Here is a 26,485-nt window from a genome sequence, read left to right as displayed (position 1 = left end):
AAAGCAAAAATAAAACTGTGTATAACACAACAAAATGTGCAGTAAATGAAGGTGTCTGAATACTTACCCAAGGGAGTGTACATACAAGAACACAATATTTTGATGTTATTGGGGGAGGAGTGGGGATGAAATTCAATAGAAGCATTATGCTAGTTTCCTCACTGTGTCCTCTTACCCCTCCTCCTTCCTGCAGCATTTCTCACCAGTAGCCCACTCTCGGTTGACCTCAACCTGACCGGTATAGAGACAGCTGTGCCGGCTCTAGCTTTTTTAGGGCTATAAGATACATTTGATTTGGGGCCCCCTCTCCCCGACCAGTCGGGGGTTCCCTGACGGTCGGAGGCCCCCTAGAGGTCAGGGGCCCTTAGCACTTATGTCGCTTATGCCTTGAACCAGCCTGAGAGACATACAGGAGGTGTGACAACAGTGATGGGGCTGTGGCAGACTATATTCACATCATGACACTATGAGGAGAGAACTACATGAAGCAAGGGGAAGACAAACGGAGAGGGGTGCATGGATTATTTTTTTTTTAATGTGTCTCGTTCATTATATTGCATTAAATTGTGAGATTCATATTTTTTTGCCTTATCGACTCAACATTAGAATCAAACTTTTAATTACTGGACCAATGCACTTGACCATTAGGCTATTTGCTCCATTATTCACTAATAGCTGTCTGTGTGTGTTTTTCCATTGATCAATAATAGCTGTATGCGTATGTGTGTGTTGGTTTTACCCAGAAGGCCATTCCCATGGCAACACCAAGCAATGAGTGTCTAATAAAAGGCTGCTTTCCTTTCTATTCTGTCTCTCTCTTTCTCCTATCTGCTGTTCTCTCCCACTCTCTCTCCTTCCTGTCTTTTCTGCCAACCAACCTAGCACAGCACTCTTAACTTCGGACAGAAAATGCAGAACAATAAAAGCAACACTGGAGTACAGGAATATGGTATGTCTCGCTGTAAAATCTCCCCCACCTTCAAGCGGTGCCCTCTATGAACATGGTCTCATCCATCTGCCAGTGTGTTTGGAGGACAGCTTTGATTTATGAAAGAAGTGGATCTTAAATTTACCAGTTGGATGTATCGTGTCCTGTTGATGAGAGTTCACTTTGAAATCCACTTGAGAAGGATATCTTTGGACAGTACGGCTTCTACCAGTGTTTTTCTAATGAGAGTGTGTGTCCTTTGTGTTCTTTTGGCTCTGCAAATGATGGTTAATCCTATACTGTGGCTGCATCAACCACTAGAATATACTTGATTTGGTGATGGTCGTTTTACTTTTGAATAATGGACAATGCTTGTTGCCTGTAGAAATTGTAGTATTTTCTCTCTGGTAATGGTGAAAAAGACTGTAAAAAGGGTTGCATGACAATGGTGACAGGATGACATTGTGCTTCACATGCATTCTACCCAAATCTTTATATGTAAAATGTCACAGACACCAGTTCTTCATGATGTAAGACTGCAAGAGAACAACAAACCGCAGACTGAGAAGGAAAAAGAGGCAGAACAAGAAGAGGATGACGAGAGAGAAGAAGAGGGTCATCTTGAGTTGGGTGTGACCTCTTTATGCCCGTCCTGTAAGCGTGGTTTTGACGTTGCCCTTCTCCTGCCCTGCTCCCACACCCTGTGCGGAAGCTGTGTAACGGCGGGCCAAAGGGCAAGGACTCCCTGTGGTGCCACCCGCTCTCCCAACCACCGCTTTCCCGGTCCCTATCTTTGTGCAGTACTGTGCCCATGCTGTCGCCACTCTGTGGAACTGCCGTGTTGGGATTGGGCTTTTGCCACCTGCAGCTTGCCCCTAAATCCGACCCTGACTCCAGATTGGACAGCCAGTAGAGCTGAGGATCTGACGCAAGGAGAGATCGTGAAGGCTTCTTTACAGGTAGCAATGTTTATTTATGCAAGTTTATACAAGTCTTTTTGGATCTTATCGAATTACCCTTTCAATGTTTCTAAGGGTATAGTTCATACACGCCAAGTTACGGAAGGACGTTAACCTCGCTTACGTAGTTTCCTTTTATGACTTTTCCTTCACACCCTGCTCCCCTTGATCCCTCTGCAGGACAATCCATTAAGCAGGAATTTAGTGGGTATCCCAGATCAGAACACATATGGTGAGTGAAACTGCACTTTGGAAGTTAGTCTGTAGGGTAAGACGCGTTCTTGGGGCTTGTTTGCGTTACGAGAGAGAGAATAAAATGCTAGATAAACCAATCTTAAATTGCATTATCTTTTCCATAGTGTTTGAATTTACACCAGCATGTTCAAAACATACCACAAAAATGAGGCTATATGTTTGTGTGCCATGCAGAAACGTGAAAGAGTTTGGACAGAATTGTCTTCACATTTGCAAACCTGTGGGGGCTGGGGCTCATTCTAAAATGTAGCACACCCACCTCGGAAGGTGGTGTCTTGAGCCATTGATATCAAAAAATCTTCCCCCTCAAATGTAGCGTAATGTAAACAAGCCTTTGTATGAGTGCAAGGTTTGAACTGGGAAAGATGACAGGATGTGGTTTCTACACAGAATTCATTGAAATCCTGCCAAACTGTGTGAAAATGAGATTCTAATATTGAACTTTTAATCGGACTTTAAATCTGTAATCCACCCCCAGAAAAAGTTGCGTAATCAGATGTTCTATCTAGGGGTAAAAGAACACCATGATTTTACATCTTGAGAAGAATTCCAACAAGTATCATAAATAATATATTCTCTTCACTGAAGATGAGGGATAACACACTTTTAATAAAACCTTTTTTTATCGACCCACACCCCAGATTTTTAACACAGCCAGTAGATGTTATGGGCATAATATCCAAAAATATCCTTTCATTTATATTGTCATGACAAAGAATATATACGTTTACATTTCCTTAAGTAGACAGTGTACCATCAGATTAGTATATTTTATTTATCTAACTTCAATAAGGCAAAGCATTTTACACATCTCCCTCACTGTCTAGGTTCCTGCGGACTTGTATTGTTGATGTAGGACTGTGTGCCTGCTGCAATGTTTTAAATTACTCTTTTACAAGAAAGCCTGCAGGCAAAATCATTCCTGTCCCCACCCCTGTCATCCACTATTCTAAAGAAAATGACACTCCAGGAATCCAGTACTTGTCTATTTGTTTTTGCAAAAGGTGGTTCTACTAAATTTTTGTGTGTGTTGAATACTTGTGCAACATATTACATCAGCGTTTCCAGTGAATATTTCCCAACATAAAACCAACGTCACCTTAAAATAACTGATTAAAAAACAATTGCATGTTAATGACTTGCATTATGTTCTTCTTTCAGTTCCCTACTAAATGCAATTAGGCCAGTAGAAGGACATTTACTGGCCAATGTTATCAGTGCTCCATAAAAATATTTTCACAGTATTCAAACTCTGGCTCACAGGGGTGTTCACCAATTTTGTTGCTCCAATCAAAGCTTCCTCTATGGGCCTCACATCAATCATGACAATTTTAGCTTTACCGTGCACACGTGCCAAAATCCTCATTATACGCATATGTATACGATATGTATCTAGTATCAGATGCGTTGCTAGGACCACAATACATTCGGGGCTTAGCCCCCCTCACTTTTTTGCCACGCATTTTTCATGGATGTCCCTATGGCGCTGGCTGAAGTGTTATAATAATAATAATAATAAATAGTACATTTGTTGTGTTCTAACCACTGTCTTACAGAGTTTTAATATTAGGTCTACGTTAGATTGTGACAACTCTCTGGAACCCGAAATATTCCCAAACAGAAGATTAAATATTTTTCGGCACCAAATCATCCCTATCAGATTGTCCTCTGGGTTTTTCTTAATCAATCCTCTTCCTCTCCCTAACAGCAAACCCTACTCCACACAATTCTTGGGCAGTACGCCGGATATTTCTTACTGTTAGAATTTGCTGTTCAGAATGCCTGCACTGCTAATATCCGCGCTTGTTGTAACTTTATTGGGTGGTGGCAATTACTTTCGTTGGTTAGAGCCATCATGGAATTGGGATATTTAAGAATACTCACTTTAACTCACTTTTAATAAATTGGGACAAGTGAAAGGCGTGATCAGAACAATGTATTGTTTGATTGACAGATTTGAGACATACAACTGGATATTTGAATAGTAAATGTTTAAGGTCTTAAAATAGCAAAAGATAGGGGAAGGTGTGTTGTAAGAGCGCTTGTAAGTGTTGACTGACACGATCGTGCTGTTCGCTTGCCAGACTCCAACCTTTATACTAATAATCTGAAATATTATGTTTAAGTAGGCGAACAGATTCCAAAATGAACTCCTAATAGGCCTACATCTTACGCAAATATTAATATGATTACAGCGAAGTCGGCACACCAGTGAAACATAATTACATGTTTAAATAGCGATTTTGATTAATAATGCGACCCTACTCTTCAGCTACACTTTGGCCGGACCGCGCAAGCGGAGCCGGCTAAGACAGACAGACAAGTTCATCTTCAGTCTCGTTAGCAATTGTTTAATTCTTATGATTATTCCTGAAGAATTTAGTAGATACCAGTAAGCCTATTACTGGCTAATAAGCTGTTCAAATGGCCAGTGGCAAAAACTAAAAGTTCATAGACGCTATTTGTGGTGGAGGTAAACTTAATTAGATACATTAGTCAGTTTAACTGTATCAATTCACAAATTAGCTGTTTAAACAGCCAGTGGCAAAAGGGGATTTGTTCATAGACACAAGAGGCTACACTGACACCATTTGAACGTAGAGCTCTGTGGTGTAGTGGTTAGTGACACAGACTTTCACATGGGTGACTCAGGTTCAAATTTCATGAGGAACATTAGTTTCTATTGCAGTCCGGTGGAATAGGCTTGCCTGGTTTCTTGTTTATATTGCTCATGGAATAATGATTCAAAAAGTAAGGAGTTTTCGAAAAACACCACATCATTGTTGCAAAGTGAATAGGCTACGAGAGCCGAGAGCCTATTCCTAGACACTTTTCATTGTAAGGGGAGAGTTTGCATGGCCATGAAGGCCTGGGGTCATCAGTCAAGCCATGTTTGACAGTATATCACTGGATAATCCCCCCCTCCCCATATGTGGAAACAACCTCTACAGTTCCTGCTGGTTTTTGGTGCCTTTTGCCCTCAGGTTTGTCTCCAGCAAAAACGTCCATGCAGGTCAGATGATTGACAGGTGCTTTTTTCTACAGTCACATCATTGGCAGCCATACATGCACATGCCACAACACTTCCTCCACCACACTTCACAGAACAGGTGCCACAACACTTCCTCCACCATGATTAACAGAACAGGTGCCATAACACTTCCTCCACCACATTTCACAGAACAGGTGCCACAACACTTCCTCCACCATGCCTCACAGAAGAGGTGGTATGCTTTGGCTCATAAGCAGATGCTCACCTTCTCATTACTCCTCCCTTCCCATCTTTCTTTTAAGTCGCTGAGGGTTTACTGATCTGGCCAAGAAGGGGTTTTTATTGAACTGGGAAATAATTATTCTGTCATCCACCTCAGATATCTTTTGTAGGCTATAAGATTGTGCTCAACTCAAAAATCTGTTTAGGAGATTCAATGAATCCTTGTACATTTTTTTTAAATTATAATACATTCAAGGAATCATTGCACTCCAATCCAATTTTCAGATGAGAAATTACATTGAGAAACACAGAAATGCATATACAAAACAGGTAATTTACAAACATGCAAAATGGTAAAAATCAACTCTCAAGGGACAGAACAACTGTAGCAATATCAGCCACATCTGGAGCAGGCATGATGCAGAGGTTTATTAAGCTGACCAGTTCTAAAAACATATACTGCCAAGGTCAGCCAGACATGGACAGAGACACCCAGGTCTAACTAAATTGGTAATTGGTTTATAAGAGTGAAAAGAAATCTCTGGGGTTTGTGAGAATTGCTTATATCCACGGTATATCCAAATCTTGTGTCAAAGCACTGCACGATGCATTACGCTTAAGTTCTTAGCTGTGGTACAATGATCATGTACCAAACCCGCTTGTGCCTTATTCCTTACGTATATCGATTTACTGTGATGCCACTTAAAGCAGAGAAAGAGCAAAGAGAAGTTATATTATGGTTTGGGGTGGCATTCATGCATCAGGGCCGGGCCAACCTGCCATAATGGAGTCAATCATGGATTTAACATTTACATCATGCAGCAGACGCTTTTATTATTGTAACGTTACTGAAGCTATTGGTGTACTTTCAATAAGTGCTCCCTAAAGAAATTGCATTTCTGTTTATTTTTGGAAAGTAAGTGATTGCAAAGTATTAATATCTCAGTGTCAGTTGTTGAATTAAGTTGCCTTTATCTGTTCAAGTTGGAAGTGTTTGTATTTGTCATGAAATGCTTAGTTTCCTTACTCCGCAACAGAGCAGATAAGAATAAAAACGGTATGATCTAAAGAAATTCATGTTAATGTATGATCTGTTCATATCTGTACACATCTGAGCAAAAAACTAATTTTCTGGGTGTGTACATACCTATATAAAAATGTATTTTACATTTCTATTTTATGTTATGTAGGACGTTTGCCTGATACACCATGTGGCTAAACAAGTGAACTACACACAGACTGATTCCAGCTGTACATTTAGATTTTGGATTTAGCTGTAAATATGCGGTGATCACTGTACATTTCATTGTATTCTGTAAAATTTACTCATTAGTATTTTCATGAATAGAGAGTGTATGTTTTAGCTCAGTGATATTTTGACCAAGGCATGTGTTATCATTTTATGTTACTAGCCATTCAGACAGTTAACCAAGCAAAAATATGAATGCCTGTTAATATGAGTAGAATTCCTTATGTTGTAATATCATGTTGTTATAAACTATTTGTGTGACAATTATTTACACTGACTACACTAGTATTGTACAAATATGTTGAAATCTTTATTTTCCTACACTCACCGCGGCGACGTTCAGACCATAGGCGCCGATTTATGTTTTACTCCGTGGGTGCTCATAGGCGCACACCATTTATATATATATATATATATATATATATATATATATATATATATATATATATATATATATATATATATATATATATATATATACACACACACACACCTATATACCTATATATACACCTATATATACATATATAAACGCCCTACGCACACCTATTCATTTACTTATTAATAAAGCCGTAAAGTAGATCTTTCAAATGTACCACTTATCACAAATACAGGATTGGAGATGAAAAGTTTAACTGACACGTAGGCCTAACCGCGATCAGTTCGTGGGAAATTAATGTTTTGCGCTATTATCTAAATATCGATTAAAAAAACGACACATAGTTTCTGGGAGTTTCTCCCTAATTTCTGCTACAAGTTTTTGATAGTGGCATTTTTTCATCTGAGAAACGCTGTGATTGGTGGATAGGGAGCACCCGGAGCAGGCGACTGGTTATGTCGCTGTCACTAACATCGACATAACCAATCACAGTGTGACAGACGCTTTACATATCACCAACGGCAATTTTAATTTTAAATGAATGTAGCCTACTGGCGGACTGGCACACGTGGGTGCTCGTGCTCGGTATTTTCGTGGGTGCTCGCTATTTTCCGTGGGTGCTCGCTATTTTCCGTGGGTGCTCGAGCCCCGGAGCACCCACGGTATCGGCGCCTATGGTTCAGACGTTGCACATTGTTAATCACTCACGGCGACTTAGCACATTGTTGATCACTCACGGCGACGTTCAGACGTTGCACATGTGAATTCACTCACCGCGGCGGCGTAAGAAATTTTGACAACGTCTGTAACGCCGTCACTATGGGGGGTGGATTCTGCCACGGAAATGTAGATAAGCGACCTACCGTCAACTTGCTCCCATTTAACGTCGCCGTGAGCGAATCTCTTTGTCTTAACGTCGCCGTGAGTGAATCTCTTATGCTTTAGGTCGCCGTTAAAAGTTTCGTTTGTGCTGATGCAGCGTTGCATATATAAGACATTTAATTTTAGCTGTCACCAGCCCCACAACCTGCTCCAAACTCCCTCAAAATAGGCTCAATCATTTATGCTCTGTTTGTGCCGCTGAAAGGTTTGTTTGTGCTTCTACAGTTTTTGGTACATACCTATTCCTACTGGATAGTGCACTGGCTTTAATCTCTTTCCACTAAAGCTCTGTAACTATCCATAAGAAAAAAGTCTCAAAAACAAACCTTTATCGGCACAAAATGAGCACTATTGAGTGAATTTGACCTATAAAATATTATTTCATATCTAAAAAAGTATAGCAGCACTTTTTGCCTTTACAATTTTCATTTTGGCTGCTTCGGTGTTTTAAATGTTAGATATTTAATTATAGGGTATGGTGTCACCAGCCCCCACAACATGCTAAAAACTCCATCGAAATAGGCTCAATTGTTTTACATTTACATTTTTCATTGTACTGACCCAAACGAAGCACAAACGATTGAGTCTATTTTGAGTGAATTTGATCTATAACATATTATTTAATATTTAAAATATGAAAGCAGCACAAAAACTATAACGGCACAAACAATCATTTATGGGTGAATTTGGAGGATTTGGGGGCCGGAGTGACTATAAATTAACTATAAAATATTTTTAGAATTAACTATAAAATATTTTTTAGGACTAATACTTAAAATGACAGCAGCACAACTGGAGTAGAAGCGATTAAAGGTTTTTATCTGTGTAAAGATGGTCCCCCATCCAGCGCAAATTTATGGCGAAATAGGCTTAATAGTTCGTGCTGGTTTGTGCTGTAAAATGTTTTGTTTGTGCTGCTATAATTTCTTAGATATATAATGATATTTTATAGGTAAAATTAACTCAAAATAGGCTCAACCATTTGTGCTCCTTTTGTGCCGATAAAGGTTTGTTATTACAACTGCTTTCTTACCACTGCTTTCTTACTGATGGTGACATAGCTATAGTGGAAAGAGAGTAAACAATTATTTTATTATTTGTAATTATTTTACAAATATTTTGTTAAACCCCCATGATTGAAATGTTAAATCTTTATTTTGCTACACTCACGGCGGCGACGTTCAGACGTTGCACATTGTTAATCAATTTCTTACGCCGCAGCCGTGAGTGAACTCACTTGTGCAACGTCTGAACGTCGCCGTCAGTGATCAACAATGTGCTACGTCGCCGTGAGTGATTAACTATGTGCAACGTCTGAACGTCGCCGCCGTGAGTGTAGGAAAATAAAGATTTCAACATATTTGTACAATACTAGTGTAGTCAGTGTAAATAATTGTCACACAAATAGTTTATAACAACATGATATTACAACATAAGGAATTCTACTCATATTAACAGGTATTCATATTTTTGCTTGGTTAACTGTCTGAATGGCTAGTAACATAAAATGATAACACATGCCTTGGTCAAAATATCACTGAGCCGAAACATACACTCTCTATTCATGAAAATACTAATGAGTAAATGTTACAGAATACAATGAAATGTACAGTGATCACCGCATATTTACAGCTAAATCCAAAATCTAAATGTACAGCTGTAATCAGTCTGTGTGTAGTTTACTTGTTTAGCCACATGGTGTATCAGGCAAACGTCCTACGGCGCCAGTAGTAAGACAATTATAAAACATATTAACAAACATTACATAAAATAAAAATGTAAAATATAAAAGAGAAAAATTATACACCACAAATGATGTGGTATTACTATGGATCAAAATACATGGTTAATCAGAATATATCCTGCTAAAGGTGCTTTTGTATATAGGTATGTACACACCCAGAAAATGCGTTTTTTGCTCAGATGTGTACAGATATGAACAGATCATACATTAACATGAATTTCTTTAGATCATACCGTTTTTATTCTTATCTGCTCTGTTGCGGAGTAAGGAAACTAAGCATTTCATGACAAATACAAACACTTCCAACTTGAACAGACAAAGGCAACTTAATTCAACAACTGACACTGAGATATTAATACTTTGCAATCACTTACTTTCCAAAAATAAACAGAAATGCAATTTCTTTAGGGAGCACTTATTGAAAGTACACCAATAGCTTCAGTAACGTTACAATAATAAAAGCGTCTGCTGCATGATGTAAATGTTAAATCCATGATTGACTCCATTATGGCAGGTTGGCCCGGCCCTGATGCATGAATGCCACCCCAAACCATAATATAACTTCTCTTTGCTCTTTCTCTGCTTTAAGTGGCATCACAGTAAATCGATATACGTAAGGAATAAGGCACAAGCGGGTTTGGTACATGATCATTGTACCACAGCTAAGAACTTAAGCGTGATGCATCGTGCAGTGCTTTGACACAAGATTTGGATATACCGTGGATATAAGCAATTCTCACAAACCCCAGAGATTTCTTTTCACTCTTATAAACCAATTACCAATTTAGTTAGACCTGGGTGTCTCTGTCCATGTCTGGCTGACCTTGGCAGTATATGTTTGTAGAACTGGTCAGCTTAATAAACCTCTGCATCATGCCTGCTCCAGATGTGGCTGATATTGCTACAGTTGTTCTGGCCCTCGGGAGTTGATATTGTGATTTTTACCATTTTGCATGTTTGTAAATTACCTGTTTTGTATATGCATTTCTGTGTTTCTCAATGTAATTTCTCATCTGAAAATTGGATTGGAGTGCAATGATTCCTTGAATGTATTATAATTTACAAGCTAATTTGAGCGCAAGGTTCAGAACACATTTTGTTAATATTTAAGCAATGTTGCATTTTGGAATGCCGTATTGAAAATGTACAAGGATTCATTGAATCTTCTAAACAGATTTTTGAGTTGAGCACATCTTATAGACTACAAAAGATATCTGAGGTGGATGACAGAATAATTATTTCCCAGTTCAATAAAAACCCCTTCTTGGCCAGATCAGTAAACCTTCAGCAACTTAAAAGAAAGATGGGAAGGGAGGAGTAATGAGAAGGTGAGCATCTGCTTATGAGCCAAAGCATACCACCTCTTCTGTGAGGCATGGTGGAGGAAGTGTTATGGCACCTCTTGCAGACTCTACTTCATTTTGTATTTTTGTACTCTGTGTAACTGTATGTTGTCCTGCACGTTTGCGCTTTGTCTTGGCCAGGTCGCTATTGCAAATGAGAATCTGTCTCAATCGGCCTACCTGGTTAAATAAAGGTTACATAAAAAATAGTAGAATGGTGGTAGGAAGAACCAATATTCTATTTTTTTATTAAATACACCTGTATACAATACATAAAAAGGACATGTAAGTTAAACCTGCACAATAATGGCTGATCATGGTCCACAGGGATGTCTGGGCAGTGGTGGATGGGCCATAAATTAGAGTTTCAATACCTGGATTTACTGTCTTGATATTCTTCCAATATATATTGAACGTTCAAAAGTTCTAATTTACAGTTCTCTATATAGGAGCAGTAGAAAAGGGTATGTTATTCTTAGAGGAATTAGATAACAAGTGCAGTATGCAATGAACAACCAAAAGTTGTAATCTACTAAAGCCAAGGAAATTCACTCATGGCGACGTTAAGCCAAAGAAATTCACTCACGGCGACGTTAAATGGAAGAAAGTTGACGGTAGGTCGCTTATCTACATCTCCGTGGCAGAATCCACCCCCCATAGAGGAAGTGTTATGGCACCCGTTCTGTGAAGTGTGGTGGAGGAAGTGTTGTGGCACGGGCATGTATGGCTGCCAATGATGTGACTGTAGAAAAAAGCTCCTGTCAATCATCTGCCCTGCATGGACGTTTTTGCTGGAGACACCTGCACAATAATGGCTGTTCATGGTCCACATGTCTGGGCTGTGGTGGATGGGCCATAAGGTGGAGTTCCAATACCTATATTTACTGTCTTGATATTCTTCCAACTTCTTTCAAAAGTTCTAATTTACAGTGCTCAATATAGGAGCTATAGAAAAGGGTATGTTATTCTTAGAGGAATTACAGAATTTGAATGTTTATGTAGCCCAACCTTCAATCTGTGTAGATAAGTGCAGTATGCAACGAACAACCAAAAGTTGTAATCTACTAAAGCCAAAGAAATTCACTCACTGCGACGTACAGCATAAGAGATTCACTCACGGTGACGTTTAATGGGAGCAAGTTGACGGTAGGTCGCTTATCTAGATCTCTATGGCAGAATCCACCCCCCATAAAAAGAAGCCGTGCGGATATTTTTTGCTATCTGGGTTCGTAACCAGCCCATCAATGTATGTCACGCTTAAAATCAGTGCGTGCTACCGCCGCCTGGAGGCAAAACATACAAATCTCCACACGCATTTGCAGATCTCTGCTGCGGCAGGAGTGTAGCAAAAGTCACATGTAAAAAGACAGCGAATTGAGAGGCCCGTCTGAGTTGTAACTGATGACTCCGTCCATGTAAACATTTACAGATTTGTCTAGACATTCACGAATCTATGTGCGCATTTACAGATTTGTCCACACATTTACAAATCTCAATACACTTATAAATAAACAGCATGTGATTGTTTACATTGATTTTCGGTGTGAGTTTGAATTCAGCCCGCAATCGGTTGGTGAGTTCGGTTTACATTGACCGTTGTTACGTCATTTTGTTCTCAATGAATTACACAATGTACAATAAAGATTTTGATCTCTAATACATTTCGTTCATTGAGACCTGATGTCAGTGTTCCCTTAATTTTTTGGAGCAGTGTATTTTTATGGCATAAATAGTTTGTTGTAACTTGTATTTCTGCTTGTAATTACTCCTGACAGGGCCCCAAGCAATTTCATTGTTTGCATTGTGGGAAACAAAACCCCTTCTTGCTCGTTTTAGTTTTGCTTACTGCCACAGGCCAGTTACATCCTGCAGCCTTGGCTAGCATCCTATTTCGTTTTTAACCAAGAGCTGCACCAATTCAGTTAAAGAATTCTCCTTCCAAGTGGTGTTTCATAGGGCTACCCCACACTGCTTCAGTGTCCCTGTGCACCTCTCTCACAGGGTGACTCCTACTGTAAGCCTTGGCATTTAAATGGAACCTTTTGACTTCTCTTTCTAAAGGAGCTTCTTCCAGTAATCAAGATAAGTGTATAAAGATGCTTCTAAGTGCATTTGGCAAATGAATGGTTCTGCAAGTTATGTCAGGCATTAATTAAACACTGCATTCCATTTCTATTCTTGACTTGATAAAATCCTATATTCAACAGAAAATTGTACAAAGACAACAACAAAGAAGTATTTGATCCTCTGCTGATTTTGTATGTTTGCCCACTGCCAAAGAAATGATCTGTCTATAATTTTAATGGTAGGTTTATTTGAACAGTGAGAGACAGAATAACAACAAAAATCTGGAAAAACGCATTTAAAAAAAGTTATAAATTGATTTGCATTTTAATGAGTGAAATAAGTATTTTACCCCTCTGCAAAACATGACTTGGTATTTGGTGTCAAAACCCTTGTTGGTAATCACAGAGGTCAGACGTTTCTTGTAGTTGGCCACCAGGCTTGCACACATCTCAGGAGGGATTTTGTCCCACTCATCTTTGCAGATCTTCACCAAGTCATTAAGGTTCTGAGGCTGACATTTGGCAACTCGAACCTTCAACTTCCTCCACATGTTTTCTATGGGATTAAGGTCTGGAGACTGGCTAGGCCACTCCAGGACCTTAATGTGCTTCTTCTTGACCAAATCCTTTGTTGCCTTGACTGTGTGTTTTGGGTCATTGTCATGCTGGAATACCCATCCACGACCCGTTTTCAATGCCCTGGCTGAGGGAAGGAGATTCTCACCCAAGATTTGATGGTACATGGCCCTGTCCATCATCCCTTTGATGCAGTGAAGTTGTCCTGTCCCCTTTGCAGAAAAAACACCCCTAAAGCATATTATTTCCACCTCCATGTTTGACGGTGGGGATGATATACTTGGGGTCATAGGCAGCATTCCTCCTCCTATGAACACAGCAAGTTGAGTTGATGGCAAAGAGCTCAATTTTGAGCTCCACCAGACCACAACACTTTCACCCAGTTCTCCTCTGAATCATTCTGATGTTCATTGGTAAACTTCAGACGAGCCTGTACATGTGCTTTCTTGAGCAGGGGAACATGCAGGCGCTGCAGGATTTCCGTCCTTCACGGCTTATTGTGTTACCAATTGTTTTCTTGGTGACTATGGTCCCAGCTGCTTTGTGATCATTGACAAGATCCTCCCGTGTAGTTCTGAGCTGATTTCTCCACGAGGTGAGATCTTGCATGGAGCCCCAAATTGAGGGAGATTGACAGTTCTTTTGTGTTTCTTCCATTTGCAAATAATCGTACCAACTGTTGTCACCTTCTCACCAAGCTGCTTGGCGATGGTCTTGTAGCCCATTCTACCCTTGTGTAGGTCTACAATCTTGTTCCTGACATCCTTGGACAGCTCTTTGGTCTTGGCCATGGTGGAGAGTTTGGAATCTGATTGATTGATTGCTTCTGTGGACAGGTGTCTTTTATGCAGTTAACAAGCTGAGATCTGGAGCACTCCCTTTAAGAGTGTACTCCTAATCTCCGCTCGTTACCTGTAAAAAACACACCTGGGAGCCAGAAATCTTTCTGATTGACAGGGGATCAAATACGTATGTCACTCATTAAAATACAAATCAATTTATAACATTTTTGACAAAAAATACGACAAAGGAGACCCTGAAATGTTGAGCAGCTGAAATCCTAGATCAAGCAAGAATGGGAATACATTTCACTTTCAAAACTACTTTTAATTAAATAGAGAGATAAATGATATGCACATCATTGTATTCTGTTTTTATTTGCCTTTACGCAACATCTTAGATTTTTGGAAACGGGGTTGTACATGTATATAGCGTGTGAGCCACCTAGCTGTGTCCTGTTAGCTGTTCATGAAGTGATAATACAAGGAGTAAATGGCATCTACTTCTGATGAGGTGAGATTTTCCGCGTTGCGTTGTAAACTGCTTTGGATGCCTAGAAAAGCGCAATATGAATAAATTAATTATTATTAATTATTATCCATGGACACAGACTCAACACTAGAGGGTGCTATAGACCTACGAGAGGAAGAGATGGAACAGTCTGTTTCAGGTAAGCAAGTCCAAGGCTTTTCATACATGGATGTCTTGTTTAGAGGAGTGAAATTGGCTGGATTGTTTTACTACATTATTATTGACTGTCTTCATCCATCAATTCTCAGGTCTGACATTCACCCTGAACTCCTCTACTGCTGGTCCGTCCCTTCATCTCTCTCCCGACTGCCTCACTGTAACCTTCCTCGGACCTAGCCCTCTGCACTCTCATCCCCATGGCAACAATGTCACAGGGTCAGTGACAAGACCTGAATCCCAGGAGTCTGACCTTCAATTCTTCCCTCAGATGTGTGGGGATGTGATCATTGTCAGGGGTCAGTTCTACTGGGAGGTGGATGTCTGCAACAGCAACCTCTACAGGATAGGTGAGGTAGTGCAGTCTACATCACCTGGCTGTGAGTTAGTAGTGGCACAATACAGGTGTTGGTCATTAAATTAGAATATCATCAAAAAGTTGATTTATTTCAGTAATTCCATTCAAAAAGTGAAACTTGTATAATGTATACATTCATTACACTTAGGCTGATATATTTCAAGTGTTTATTTCTTTTAATTTTGATGATTATAACTGACAACTAATGAGAACCCCAAATTCAGTATCTCAGAAAATTAGAATATTGTGACATTTTTCAATATTGAAGACACCTGGTGCCACACTCTAATCAGCTAATTAACCCAAAACACAGGCCTTTAAATGGTCTCTCAGTCTAGTTCTGTAGGCAACACAATCATGGGGAAGACTGCTGACTTGACAGCTGTCCAAAAGACAACCATTGACACCTTGCACAAGGAGGGCAAGACACAAAAGGTCATAGCTAAAGAGGCTGGCGGTTCACAGAGCTCTGTGTCCAAGCACATTAATAGAGAGGCGAAGGGAAGGAATAGAAGTGGTAGAAAAAAGTGTACAAGCAATAGGGATAACCGCACCCTGGAGAGGATAGTGAAACAAAACCCATTCAAAAATGTGGGGGAGATTCACAAAGAGTGGACTGCAGCTGGAGTCAGTGCTTCAAGAATCACCACGCACAGACGTATGCAAGACATGGGTTTCAGCTATCGCATTCCTTGTGTCAAGCCACTCTTGAACAAGATACAGCGTCAGAAGTGTCTCGCCTGGGCTAAAGACAAAAAGGACTGGACTACTTCATGTTTCCTGCTGCTGACCAACTTTATGGAGATGCAGATTTCATTTTCCAACAGGACTTGGCACCTGCACACAGTGCCAAAGCTACCAGTACATGGTTTAAGGACCATGGTATCCCTGTTCTTAATTGGTCAGCAAACTCGCCAGACCGTAACCCTATAGAAAATCTATGGTGTATTGTGAAGAGGAAGATGCGATACGCCAGACCCAACAACGCAGAAGAGCTGAAGGCCACTATCAGAGCAACCTGGGCTCTCATAACACCTGAGCAGTGCCACAGTCTGATCGACTCCATGCCACACCGCATTGCTGCAGTAATTCAGGCAAAAGGAGCCCCAACTAAGTATTGAGTGCTGTACATGCTCATACTTTTCATGTTCATACTTTTCAGTTGGCCAACATTTAAAAAAATAATAAATAAATTTGTATTGGTCTTAAGTAATATTCTAATTTTCTGAGATACTGAATTTGGGATTTTCATTAGTTTTCAGTTATAATCATCAAAATTTAAAAAAATAAACATTTGAAATATATCAGTCTGTATGTAATGAATGAATATAATATACAAGTTTCACTTTTTGAATGGAATTACTGAAATAAATCAACTTTTTGATAATATTCTAGGGTCTCTGATCAGTTTATTTACAATAGCAAACTCTTTAAATCTGAAGGAAATAGATATTAAGTAGATATTGTGTGCTTTATCTAAAGAATCTGATTGGTTTGGTCATCTTAAGATACAGAACCTTTTTGTTGGTCTGAATACAAATTCATAATTGGAAAGATTGTTCTGTCGTTTGTATCCCTATTCATGACTTAGAACACGCTCACAAAACATGGAGAGAATTGAAAAAAATAATGTATTGTTGCATTACCTAGCCTATAAATAATTGTTGTTGAACGAAAGTGAAAACTAAGGCCTAGCTGAGTCTTGATCCGCTTAATGTTGACAAATACTACAAATCACTGTTGTTTTTAATATACACATACCAAGGAAAATGTAATAGCTCATGTCTAGAAATGGGTATTGTGCATTAGCAGCATTGCAAATTCTACATTATATGCCTATATGAGATTCATACAGAGATTTGTTTACCCGGTATCTTTGAACTTTTTTCTTATGGCAAAGAATGACTGCATATTTCAGAAAGTCTTTCGAGCATAGACTGATGCTCTTTTCTGCTGCCATCTCCTCTCCTCTCGTAGCGTCTTGTGTCACGTGGGGTTAGAGGACTGCATGTAAACCTCCAAATTTCCCTCTGTGTTTACATTCATACCTCCATTTTCCAAGTTATTTTATTTCTGTGTGTTGGCACCTGCTGTGAGAAAAGCTGTAAAATATACTGGGTTACAGTACATAACAACAAGGACTGATTGATAGTTGGTCCTGTCCGGACCTGTTTGTCAGAACTATGACAAACAGTTATGTAACTCCAACTGATACTGAATAACATTTAGTTCATAGACTACCCACAACCATTACATGTGGTGTTTGTTTGCTTGGAAAACACTAACACTGCGACCATTCAATTAATTTGGTTTTATTGAAGTATTTACTATAGAAAGTATATTGTGCAGATTTGTAGAACAATTTGCCAAATTTGGACATCATTTCTGTACATCACATTGTGGTATTAATGGTGACTGTGCCAACAGAGTGTGTTTTTTCAAATCAAATGAATGAAAAGCGAATGAAAAGGTTCCCCAATTTAAATCCAACACATTAGGCTTTCTCTTGTGTATACTTCACCAATACTTGGACAGAAATATTAATTCCAGTGGGCTATATTCCTTACTCATAACCATGTAACACATGTACACCTGCAGGTGGTCTTTAGCAAATATTATTCTACCCACACAACATTCTGTCTGGTTACAGGCTGTCTGTCCTAGTTAAAGTTCATTCACATCCTTTGGCTCTGCTCTGCGGTGCCACACAGTGGTGAGCAGGATGCCAGCCGAGACATGTTTTAGTCGAACACCATTCAAATTAAATGTTTTACACAAAACTGAGGGATTTACAATTGAGATTGATGAGAGGCTTTTGGGTTCAGTCTATCTCTCAGAGACTGGCAACGGAACAAACATTTCCCAGCACTTGGCTGAACCACTAACCATTTCATTAAGACTTTGCGTATGGAACATCTGGTCTCTGTAAACAACAAAAAGAAAAGCTATTAATTTGGCCTAGCATCAAAACATTAACAACCTGTTGTCTCGCATCAAATATGACAGAAATGTGCAGTTTAATCATTTATCAGGCCCAATTCTTTTTAGTGGTTGTTGACCATGAGGACTGGCACATATTAGCAGGGCTGTCCTTGCGATTCTAAACAAGGCAATATGGGATGGGAATATAATTGATTATTCACATGTCATCGCTCCCTCGAGACAGTGCTTGTTGATGTGATAACATTGGTGCCAGGCTGTTCTTGTATCAGTAAACATGTGTTAGTCAAGCCAAATGAAGTAGCAAATCTTAGTCATGCACACAGGCATACTGACCTCAGGAACTGCCAAAGTATACTGGCACAATTCTTAAAGACATTATTTCCTGTCTGTTATGTGACCTTAAGAATCAACCACCATTCCTATTTTCCATACAGGAGTGAGCTCATTGGACAATGCTAGCGGCTGGTGGCTGGAAAGGCGGGGCATGTCCTTCTCTGCTGTGTACGACAGCCGCCGGGAGCCGTTATGTGCCGTGCCCCCTCAGATCAAGACCCTGGGACTATTCCTTAACATGGGTGGAGGGACTCTGAGCTTCCACAACCCTATCACCCAGGAGCACATAGCGACCCTACCCACTCGATTCAGCCCCACTGGGGTGTGTCCTGCCCTGGGGTTAGGCCAGGGTAGGCTGAGGTTTCGCTGTGGACTACCCCCTCCATCCCACGTCTTCCTCAGCCGAACGTCTTCCTATAGGGGGCCTTCTGGTGCCGGTGGGGGTCGCTGGCGTAGAGACGTGCCGTTCCGGTCCATACGAAGGGTCATCCAGAAGTTTGAGGGCCTGACTGTGTCAGATTCCGACTAGGGACTGGTGTCCAGTTTTGGGTCATCCTGCTCCACTTTGGCCTCCTTGCCTGAACCGGGCCCCAGCTCCCGCCTCGGCCCCACAGCAGCATTCCACCGTGGGCAGGAGGCTGGAGACGAGTGAAATGGAAAGGACAACATGCTATAACACTTTGTACAGAGATGGGATGGCAACTCTTACCACAACGCAATGTCACGTTGCAAACGGGAGGTTATTGGGTTGATCGTGAGAGAGTGTTACAACCTCATGATAAACTTCTGAGACGGAACGCCCATTTCTCTGCTAGAATTATGATTGGAGCAAACGGAATAAAACAAACAAATCCCTTAGGGTGACATTGATCTTTGGATGAGTAATTCCATGTCTAATTTCTTCTCCGAGGAACTTTCTCATCAGTGTGACCCAGTAATTGACTTTCTCTCCAGGACACCGGGCTTCCTCTCAGCTACAGAACCCCTGGAGGTTTGGGGCTGGGCAGGCGCTGTCTCTGGGAGTGTTAGGAGGAGGAGGTCTCACTGGGGATCCCAGATTCTCGTACGGGGGTTGATGGAACCATAGGGTTGATACGGGTGGTGGTGTGTTTGTGTGTGCGTAGGCGCGCGTGAGGAAGTGAGGTGTGGGAGTCTGTGGTGGTGACACTACCAGTGTTGACTCAGGGTCACAAAGACGGGTGGTAACGTATGTTTATCCCGCAGGCTTGGCTTTCCTGTGTGTGTGTGTGTGTGTGTGTGTGTTCTGGAGCCAGAAAACCTTTGATAACCGCAGGATCACAGTGACTTCAAAAAAGATTAATAAATGTAAAAGATAAGGAGTAGGCCTTGATACATATGTAGCAGGTAGAGAGATGGATGGAACCGGAATAAGGCATTCAAAAATTGCAGCAGTTGTTATTCAATCTGCTACGAAGCTCTGCCCTATCCTGTCTCTCATTTTTTCTGTTATCTCCTGCTGTTGGCATGTTTTATGAAGGACACTTCAATAATTTCGTTAGACCACCCAGGCTGTAAATCTCATTGTAAAAAATCCAACCAATTAAAACGAACGTCAATCACGCATCACGGGAGTAGTCTTTTGTACCCCTGTAAAAGATGTCCACCGAATAGTGGTTAGATTGGGCCAATAATTCCATTCATTTGCACACAACCCTTTCGCATCTCAAGGGAGGAGCCTACCAGTATGCACAAAAGACTGAGTAGAATGCGCTTGTTACATATAGGCTAGTTGCCCCTGTAAACATTAATCTTGATGACTGTGTTGATGTTTAATGTTCGAGGTATTTACCGCATGAATAAAAATGCGTTTGTACTGCGGCCAGATTGGAGCTAGGTCCTCGATAACTATGGGCCTATCAACTTTCCAAGCAGTGTGGAAGTAATTTAACTCTTGTAAACGAAATGAAACCGGGTGGTGGTGGGGGTAATACTTGAAGCCTATTGTTTTTCGAGGAGGCGCAGATATGTACATCCGAACAACTTTGAGAACCGCATCGCGAATAGGCCTGTTTTTAGGCTAACCTGGGTGGGTTATTTTTGGGGCGCCAGAGTGTAGGCCTGTACAGCGGTAACAGAGAAAATGGTCTGATATGGTGAATTACGCCAACTAACTATTCGTTTCTCAAGCAGTGGTGACTTGGAGTAACCCGGCAATAGATACAAGCCTGCAGTGAGAGAAACCTGAGGTGTCAAAGACAAGTGTTGTTGTGGACCTCTACTCACCTAACCACGTTCCCAGGCCAACCGTGTTTGGAGATGGCTTCTGGTTGCTAATTGCATGGAGAGCGATAATTAGACTCACACAGTCCATCAACCTAACCCTCGGAAATGGGTTGTGAGATACAACTGAGAGCACAATTTAAATTCGCACCTGTGTCTGCTTTCACTTTGCCGTTTCGGCAGTGCTACAAATTGATTCACATTATTCAAAAGGATGCATCAATAAACACATTCAAACCAGACCGCTTTTTCTTTTTGACATGGCATTTTTGACTTTGCGTTACTAGGAATAACACAATAATTACCCTAACAAAACGACCACACAAGTAATGTTGGCCTGGATTGGTCTTATTACCATCATTATCAACGTCAGCATAACAGCGGCTATAAAGTCATCATCCCTTTATCTTTGTGTTGTTCTGTCAGTTGCCATTTAAAACCAAATTGGAAGCAGTAAAATGTTCTTTCCATAAACACTTCCTTGTAATTGACCACATAATAGGTCAATTAGATGATTAGTTTTGGTCATGGCTGACTTTTATCATAAACGTCTAATTTAGAAACATCGGTGTAATGTCTACAAAGTCCCTGGCGTAATGGTATTAAGCTACTGCTGAATTGGCATAATGAATGGGTGTCCAATTGGAAAAACAAAGTATCTCGGAGACAAGTCTTCAAAAGTGAAATAGGCCTACAAGTAATTTAGATTTCTGAAGACTTGACAAAGATCCCATGGTCACTTTATGACAACTGCAATTTTTTCTCTGACATTTCTCTACATTCTCCTTGAATCAGAAACGACTGCAAGTCGCAATTGAGTCGGTCAAGAAAAAAACATGGCTGAAGTGCCAGAAGTGGTTACATTTGCGTGAGCTCGCCAGTTAAAACAAATTGTACGGCGGCTTCGTCCTCGAACGCATCTTCTGCCATATGATTGGTGAAACCTATAGGTAGATACCAGTGATAGGGAACAGGTGGTGTTGGATGCGTCCTGTAACCCGGTACACATCTGCCAGGCTATCATCGTCCCGCGCTCCCCGTCCTGTCTGTATATTCACACCTCCCGTATAATCCGAGCAGCAAACAGGATGTGGTCCAGAATGTGTGCCAGTCAGACAGACGGGGGAGAGGGAGGGGTTCTGGGTGTAGGCTTAGTACACAAATGAAACAATATGCGACGTCTTTATGTTCGCGTTCGGCTCTCTGACCGCGTTTACACAGTAAGGCTAATTCGGATGTTTCAGGAATAATTCGTGTTTTTCACGATTTACTTAAATGTGTTTATCATCATCTGATGGCAAAAAAATATTATGTTTTAAACTCAACCTGTATCCTACACCTCTAGGTTATAGCTCATGTTTCTGTAATCTGGTCCTCATTTTATGTTTGGCCTGCAGTAAATACTAACTTCAGGATAAACATATTGCACTATAAAAAAGAAGCAGTGTCTGGTTTATATTAAGTTCTGATCGGAATTGTTACTTTACTCGTCTCATAAAACGCTGGTCATGGTTAATCGATTTTATTAAGAGGGTAATGTTTCTTGGCCTAGGGACTTTTCTCGCTTCTCTCATGCCATCTACCTCTCACCCTCCCTTCCCCTTCCCTAGGCCCGGCTCCAGGATGAAATGACCGAGGGGGCATTCTTTTGTAAATGAGGAGGCATATCTAATTCATATATTATTTGCAGTGTTTACTGGGAAACAAAACTGGGGGGCACCGATTCTATCTGGGGGGACGACGACGACGACGACAATGCCCTCTAGGCCTGGGTCTTCCTATCTTTATTTAACAAAAATCAGGCGTTGAGAGTTTGGTTTCCCACATTGGATGTGAGACTCATATTTTTTGTTGAAATAGAGATACGGACACTGAACAAGCTAAGTATAATATATATTGTAATGTAAAACATTATTTTATGATCTAATTGGGCCTACCTCTGTTTTTTTGTTTTTGTTTGGGGGAGGGCGCACTTACTTCAACACATGCGCGTTGGGCAATACACAAAAGGCCGCCTCATTAGTCTACTATACGGGTAATGTGTACCTGTAATGGGTTGTGTTAGCTCCAATAGACAATTTGGTACCCAGTCTGCCTAATGAATCGGCCAGAGAAGCATTAAATAAAAGCGGCGGTTATCGCTTTATGATGAAGTGCCAATAGACCATCATCGATTCCATTCACAGGTGTATGGGGAGGAGAGGGGACCCGCGTGTGAATTCACTCACCTCAATTAAAGTGTCTCTCACAGCCCCATAATGTACATATGCATATAAATAATACATCGTCTTACACATGGGCCTATATCCTATGCGGTTTTTTTTTACACGAAACTGGTAATTCATTTTGAAGAACAGATGGGTCATTTTAAAATAATACTGTTTGTTTGCTCCACTAACCCATAGCTTAACAGCCAATCAGTGTATTTGTAGTATGTCGAATGCCAATATATTGATATCTATAAGGATTAAAACATATACGCTACTTAATTCAAACTACATTTGCTTTTCGAATCTAATACAAATCAGTACATACACTATTAATGTATTTCTATCCAAAACAATATTTGTAGTATAGTCCAGACTACGCTTCGAGACCATTTTGTTGTCCCACTACTTGGGTTAGAGCCATGGTCACCCGGTCGGAATTGAGGACGTGCTGGTTTCTTATTGAATGGGTTAGGTTATCTCCATTGAATATATTGTATGGTCATGTTTAGCATGTGGATGGATTGCGGGTGTTTTGAGGCGGAAGGCTCCCGCAGTTTCCGGAGCGTGACAGACCGACTGAGCTCCGTGGTACATCGTATATCGTTCTTCTAAACAAGCTCGCCTGATTTCCAGACTAGCCCCCAAACCCCGTTTAATTACTTTATTTGTTTTATTATTCATTGTAATGTAGGACTACGGGAAATAAAGGCACACAATGGGTTTTAGTCTATAATAATATGACAAGAAGTGTCAGTATGGATTAGAAGTAGTAAACCTATTCTACCGTATAGTTATAGTCAACTGTTTTCATCCTATTATTTCTATAGTGACCTAGGTGTCCCGCACTATCTCAGAGATGATTATTGTTCCATAGATAGATTGACCGAGAGAGCCTTGGTGTGAACTTCCTAAAATAAATCACGGTTCGAACTACGGCAATATACATTTGATGCGCAGCTCATTCTTCCTCTAGTCATGCACGAAGCCACTTGCACGTAATCTCGCTGCATTTACATTGCGTAATCCATAAATAAATGTTCTGATAATAATGGAAAATATTTTAAGCTGGCCAAAGTAAAGTGCTAACTAAAAAGTTGATACAGAACCAACAAAGATTGAAGAACCACGCACATTTCAACATTGTTTTGTTTCTACTTAGGTCAGGACTCGAGACAGTTTTAGAAAAACACTACGCACACATCCACATAATACAGACACACACACACACCTCCCTATAGGCAAGAGCCCTGAAGAGTCCACTTTCTCTCCAGTATGTAATTTTTCATCAGTAGAACATGGGGAATGCTGGGATTTATTTGACCCTCATCTCTTCCGTCCTCTGCTTTCACCTACCCCCACCCTGCCCCTTTCTTTCTCACCCCAACCCACCCCTCCCTCCCACCCACCCCCCACCCACCGCCACACACATGCCTGCTCCAAGTGTCAGGGAAAGTAGGCTATAAAGTGGGAAGGCATCCGCGCGGACGGGACATTCAGGGCTAGTACAGTCATCCCCTCGGAAAACCTCTTCCATCCCTTGTCGCGTCCTCTTTTTTACTTTCGCGAATAAATTGGAGCCTTTATATCCAAATAGGAACAACGTCAAGGCGACCAAGGTGACTTGAATGTTAGTTTGAATGCTAGCCTATTCCTGATTCATAATTTAGGAAAGTTAAATTATTGTCTTTACTGTAGAGTCAACGTATCTAGAGTACCCGAGAAGTTTTCTTAAAACTACGGCAAAAGTTTTTACAGAAGGAGAAGGGGAAAAGGAGAAACCACTGCGAGTTTTGGATGCTAACCCTCTACGGGATGCGGACTCGCAGCGCACTGAGCGTCTTGATGTGCGTGATGAGCTGCGCATGCCTGCACTCTGGGCTCGCGTCAAGATTGAAGTCTCCAGCTCTGCCCATCCAGTCAGAAAGGGAGCCTTTACCTTCCAAGGGAATGTCAGGTAAGTTTAATGATGAATACGCATTGTATATAATTACTTCTTTCTTAACTTGAAATGCTGGCAAAAACAGCTCGTCGTTGGGTTCTTTGCCTATATTGGACACAATCTGTAACATTGATTTGTTTATAAAATGGTTGGCTACTGGAGTGACATGATGGAACAACAAGCGCAGTGTAACAACTGCCACTATTGAAGTTGGTTCGATCCTGGAAACTGCACAATCAACGTTCCATTACTACCGATTTTTGTTAGGGGACATGTCCCACTCGCTGTGCCAAGCAATCATTTATATTGCAGCAAGCAGGGCTGTCTCACTACCACCTGGTCCAGTCTGGGTTCCGCGACTGGACTGTTTAAATTATAGTCAGTCACTTAATGAAAGAATAATGCAAACCAGGTTGTTAGCAGCTAAGGCAACCGGAAAAATATCGAATCAACAGTAGTGAACTTGGCATCGAGAAGCCTCGGCTCTAGGCCGTGGTGATGGGCCGGATGGTGCCAAGGTGACTGCGGTGTGAAGCAACTCTGAAACGGGCAGAGGAATGCACATGGCGCACATCCATATGGAGCTAGGCAGGGGAGAGTTGTGGCGCCAGCACTTGTTGCACAGGGAATTTTAATGCAGACATTTTCTTTAATTAATGCAATACTTTTATTAGACTAAGTGTCCAATTGATTAGAAATACTCACAAGCTAACATAACAATTAGTTTCGGTTATAAAGCCCCTGGTACCAAAAGCACATTATTTGTATTTCTCCACACAAATTGCTTGATATTGTAAGATCTTTTTTATATTGTTTCTAGGCCCCCTTGCACTGTTGAAAGTAAACAGGATGCGTCCATGAGCCCTGTAACACATGAGGCATGTAGTCTATCCACTATACATGTCCTGAGCCACAGAATCGATCTGTCAAATATCATGACTGGACAGAATCCACTTAGTCACTTTGTCTGACGCCAATTTGTGAATATACATCTTTTACATAATACATCTAACCAGTACACATCCTATAATATCGTCAAGTGCATAGACCTGACTATCTCAAGGAAATTATCAGGCAATGTGAAGCATTCGTTTATGTTAACTGTAATTATTTATTGATATTGGACAGTCGATGGCTTGTGGTCGAATATGAATGACAACATAAGTATTTAATCATGAAAAGTTTATCCCAGAGTCACCAAATGCACAAGGAACACCTCTGAGTACATTGCCTTGATGTCATTGGGAATTGTCCTGGTCTGTTGCAGGATGTTCATTTGGAGGGAGATTCTTTTTGCTGGAGGACACGTGGCACCCAGACCTGGGGGAGCCATTTGGGGTCATGCACTGTGTTCAGTGTTACTGCGAGCCAGTAAGAAACACCTTTTCACAACAAGTAG

General features: G+C 40.8%; 2 protein-coding genes across 3 annotated transcripts in view; both read left to right on the top strand.

Annotated features, from left to right (window-relative positions):
* Positions 1-778: 778 nt before the first annotated feature.
* chrd (chordin) overlaps positions 779-26,485 on the top strand; it is a 44,079-nt gene continuing 18,372 nt past the window's right edge. The window contains exons 1-3 of the mRNA XM_034293991.1: positions 779-1,887; positions 24,894-25,101; positions 26,354-26,457. Of these exons, the coding sequence (XP_034149882.1) occupies positions 1,402-1,887; positions 24,894-25,101; positions 26,354-26,457 (798 nt within the window). The 5' untranslated portion in view covers positions 779-1,401. The remainder of the gene's footprint in view (positions 1,888-24,893; positions 25,102-26,353; positions 26,458-26,485) is intronic.
* LOC105015735 (probable E3 ubiquitin-protein ligase MID2) lies at positions 14,841-22,307 on the top strand. 2 transcript variants are annotated; one of them, XM_020050895.3, is made up of 4 exons: positions 14,841-14,888; positions 14,986-15,045; positions 15,155-15,412; positions 18,798-22,307. In XM_020050895.3, exons 2-4 carry the CDS (start codon positions 15,027-15,029, stop codon positions 19,223-19,225), a joined length of 705 nt encoding a protein of 234 aa, XP_019906454.2. In that variant the 5' UTR covers positions 14,841-14,888; positions 14,986-15,026; the 3' UTR covers positions 19,226-22,307. The 2 variants fall into 2 exon arrangements, with proteins under 2 accessions (XP_019906454.2, XP_019906446.2); XM_020050887.3 differs by having other exon boundaries at positions 14,846-15,045.

This window comes from Esox lucius, chromosome 1 (genome assembly GCF_011004845.1).
Source record: "Esox lucius isolate fEsoLuc1 chromosome 1, fEsoLuc1.pri, whole genome shotgun sequence".
Lineage (NCBI taxonomy): Eukaryota > Metazoa > Chordata > Actinopteri > Esociformes > Esocidae > Esox > Esox lucius.
The sequence above is the reverse complement of the archived record's forward strand: the minus strand, read 5'-3'. Positions and strand labels throughout refer to the sequence as shown.

Excerpts from the sequence above, each read along its gene's own strand:
- LOC105015735 (XM_020050887.3), top strand. The coding sequence starts at position 14,976 with ATGGACACAGACTCAACACTAGAGGGTGCTATAGACCTACGAGAGGAA. Across the intron at positions 15,046-15,154 it reads GATGGAACAGTCTGTTTCAG|GTCTGACATTCACCCTGAAC; the intron begins GTAAGCAAGTCC and ends ATCAATTCTCAG. Across the intron at positions 15,413-18,797 it reads CAGCAACCTCTACAGGATAG|GAGTGAGCTCATTGGACAAT; the intron begins GTGAGGTAGTGC and ends TTTTCCATACAG.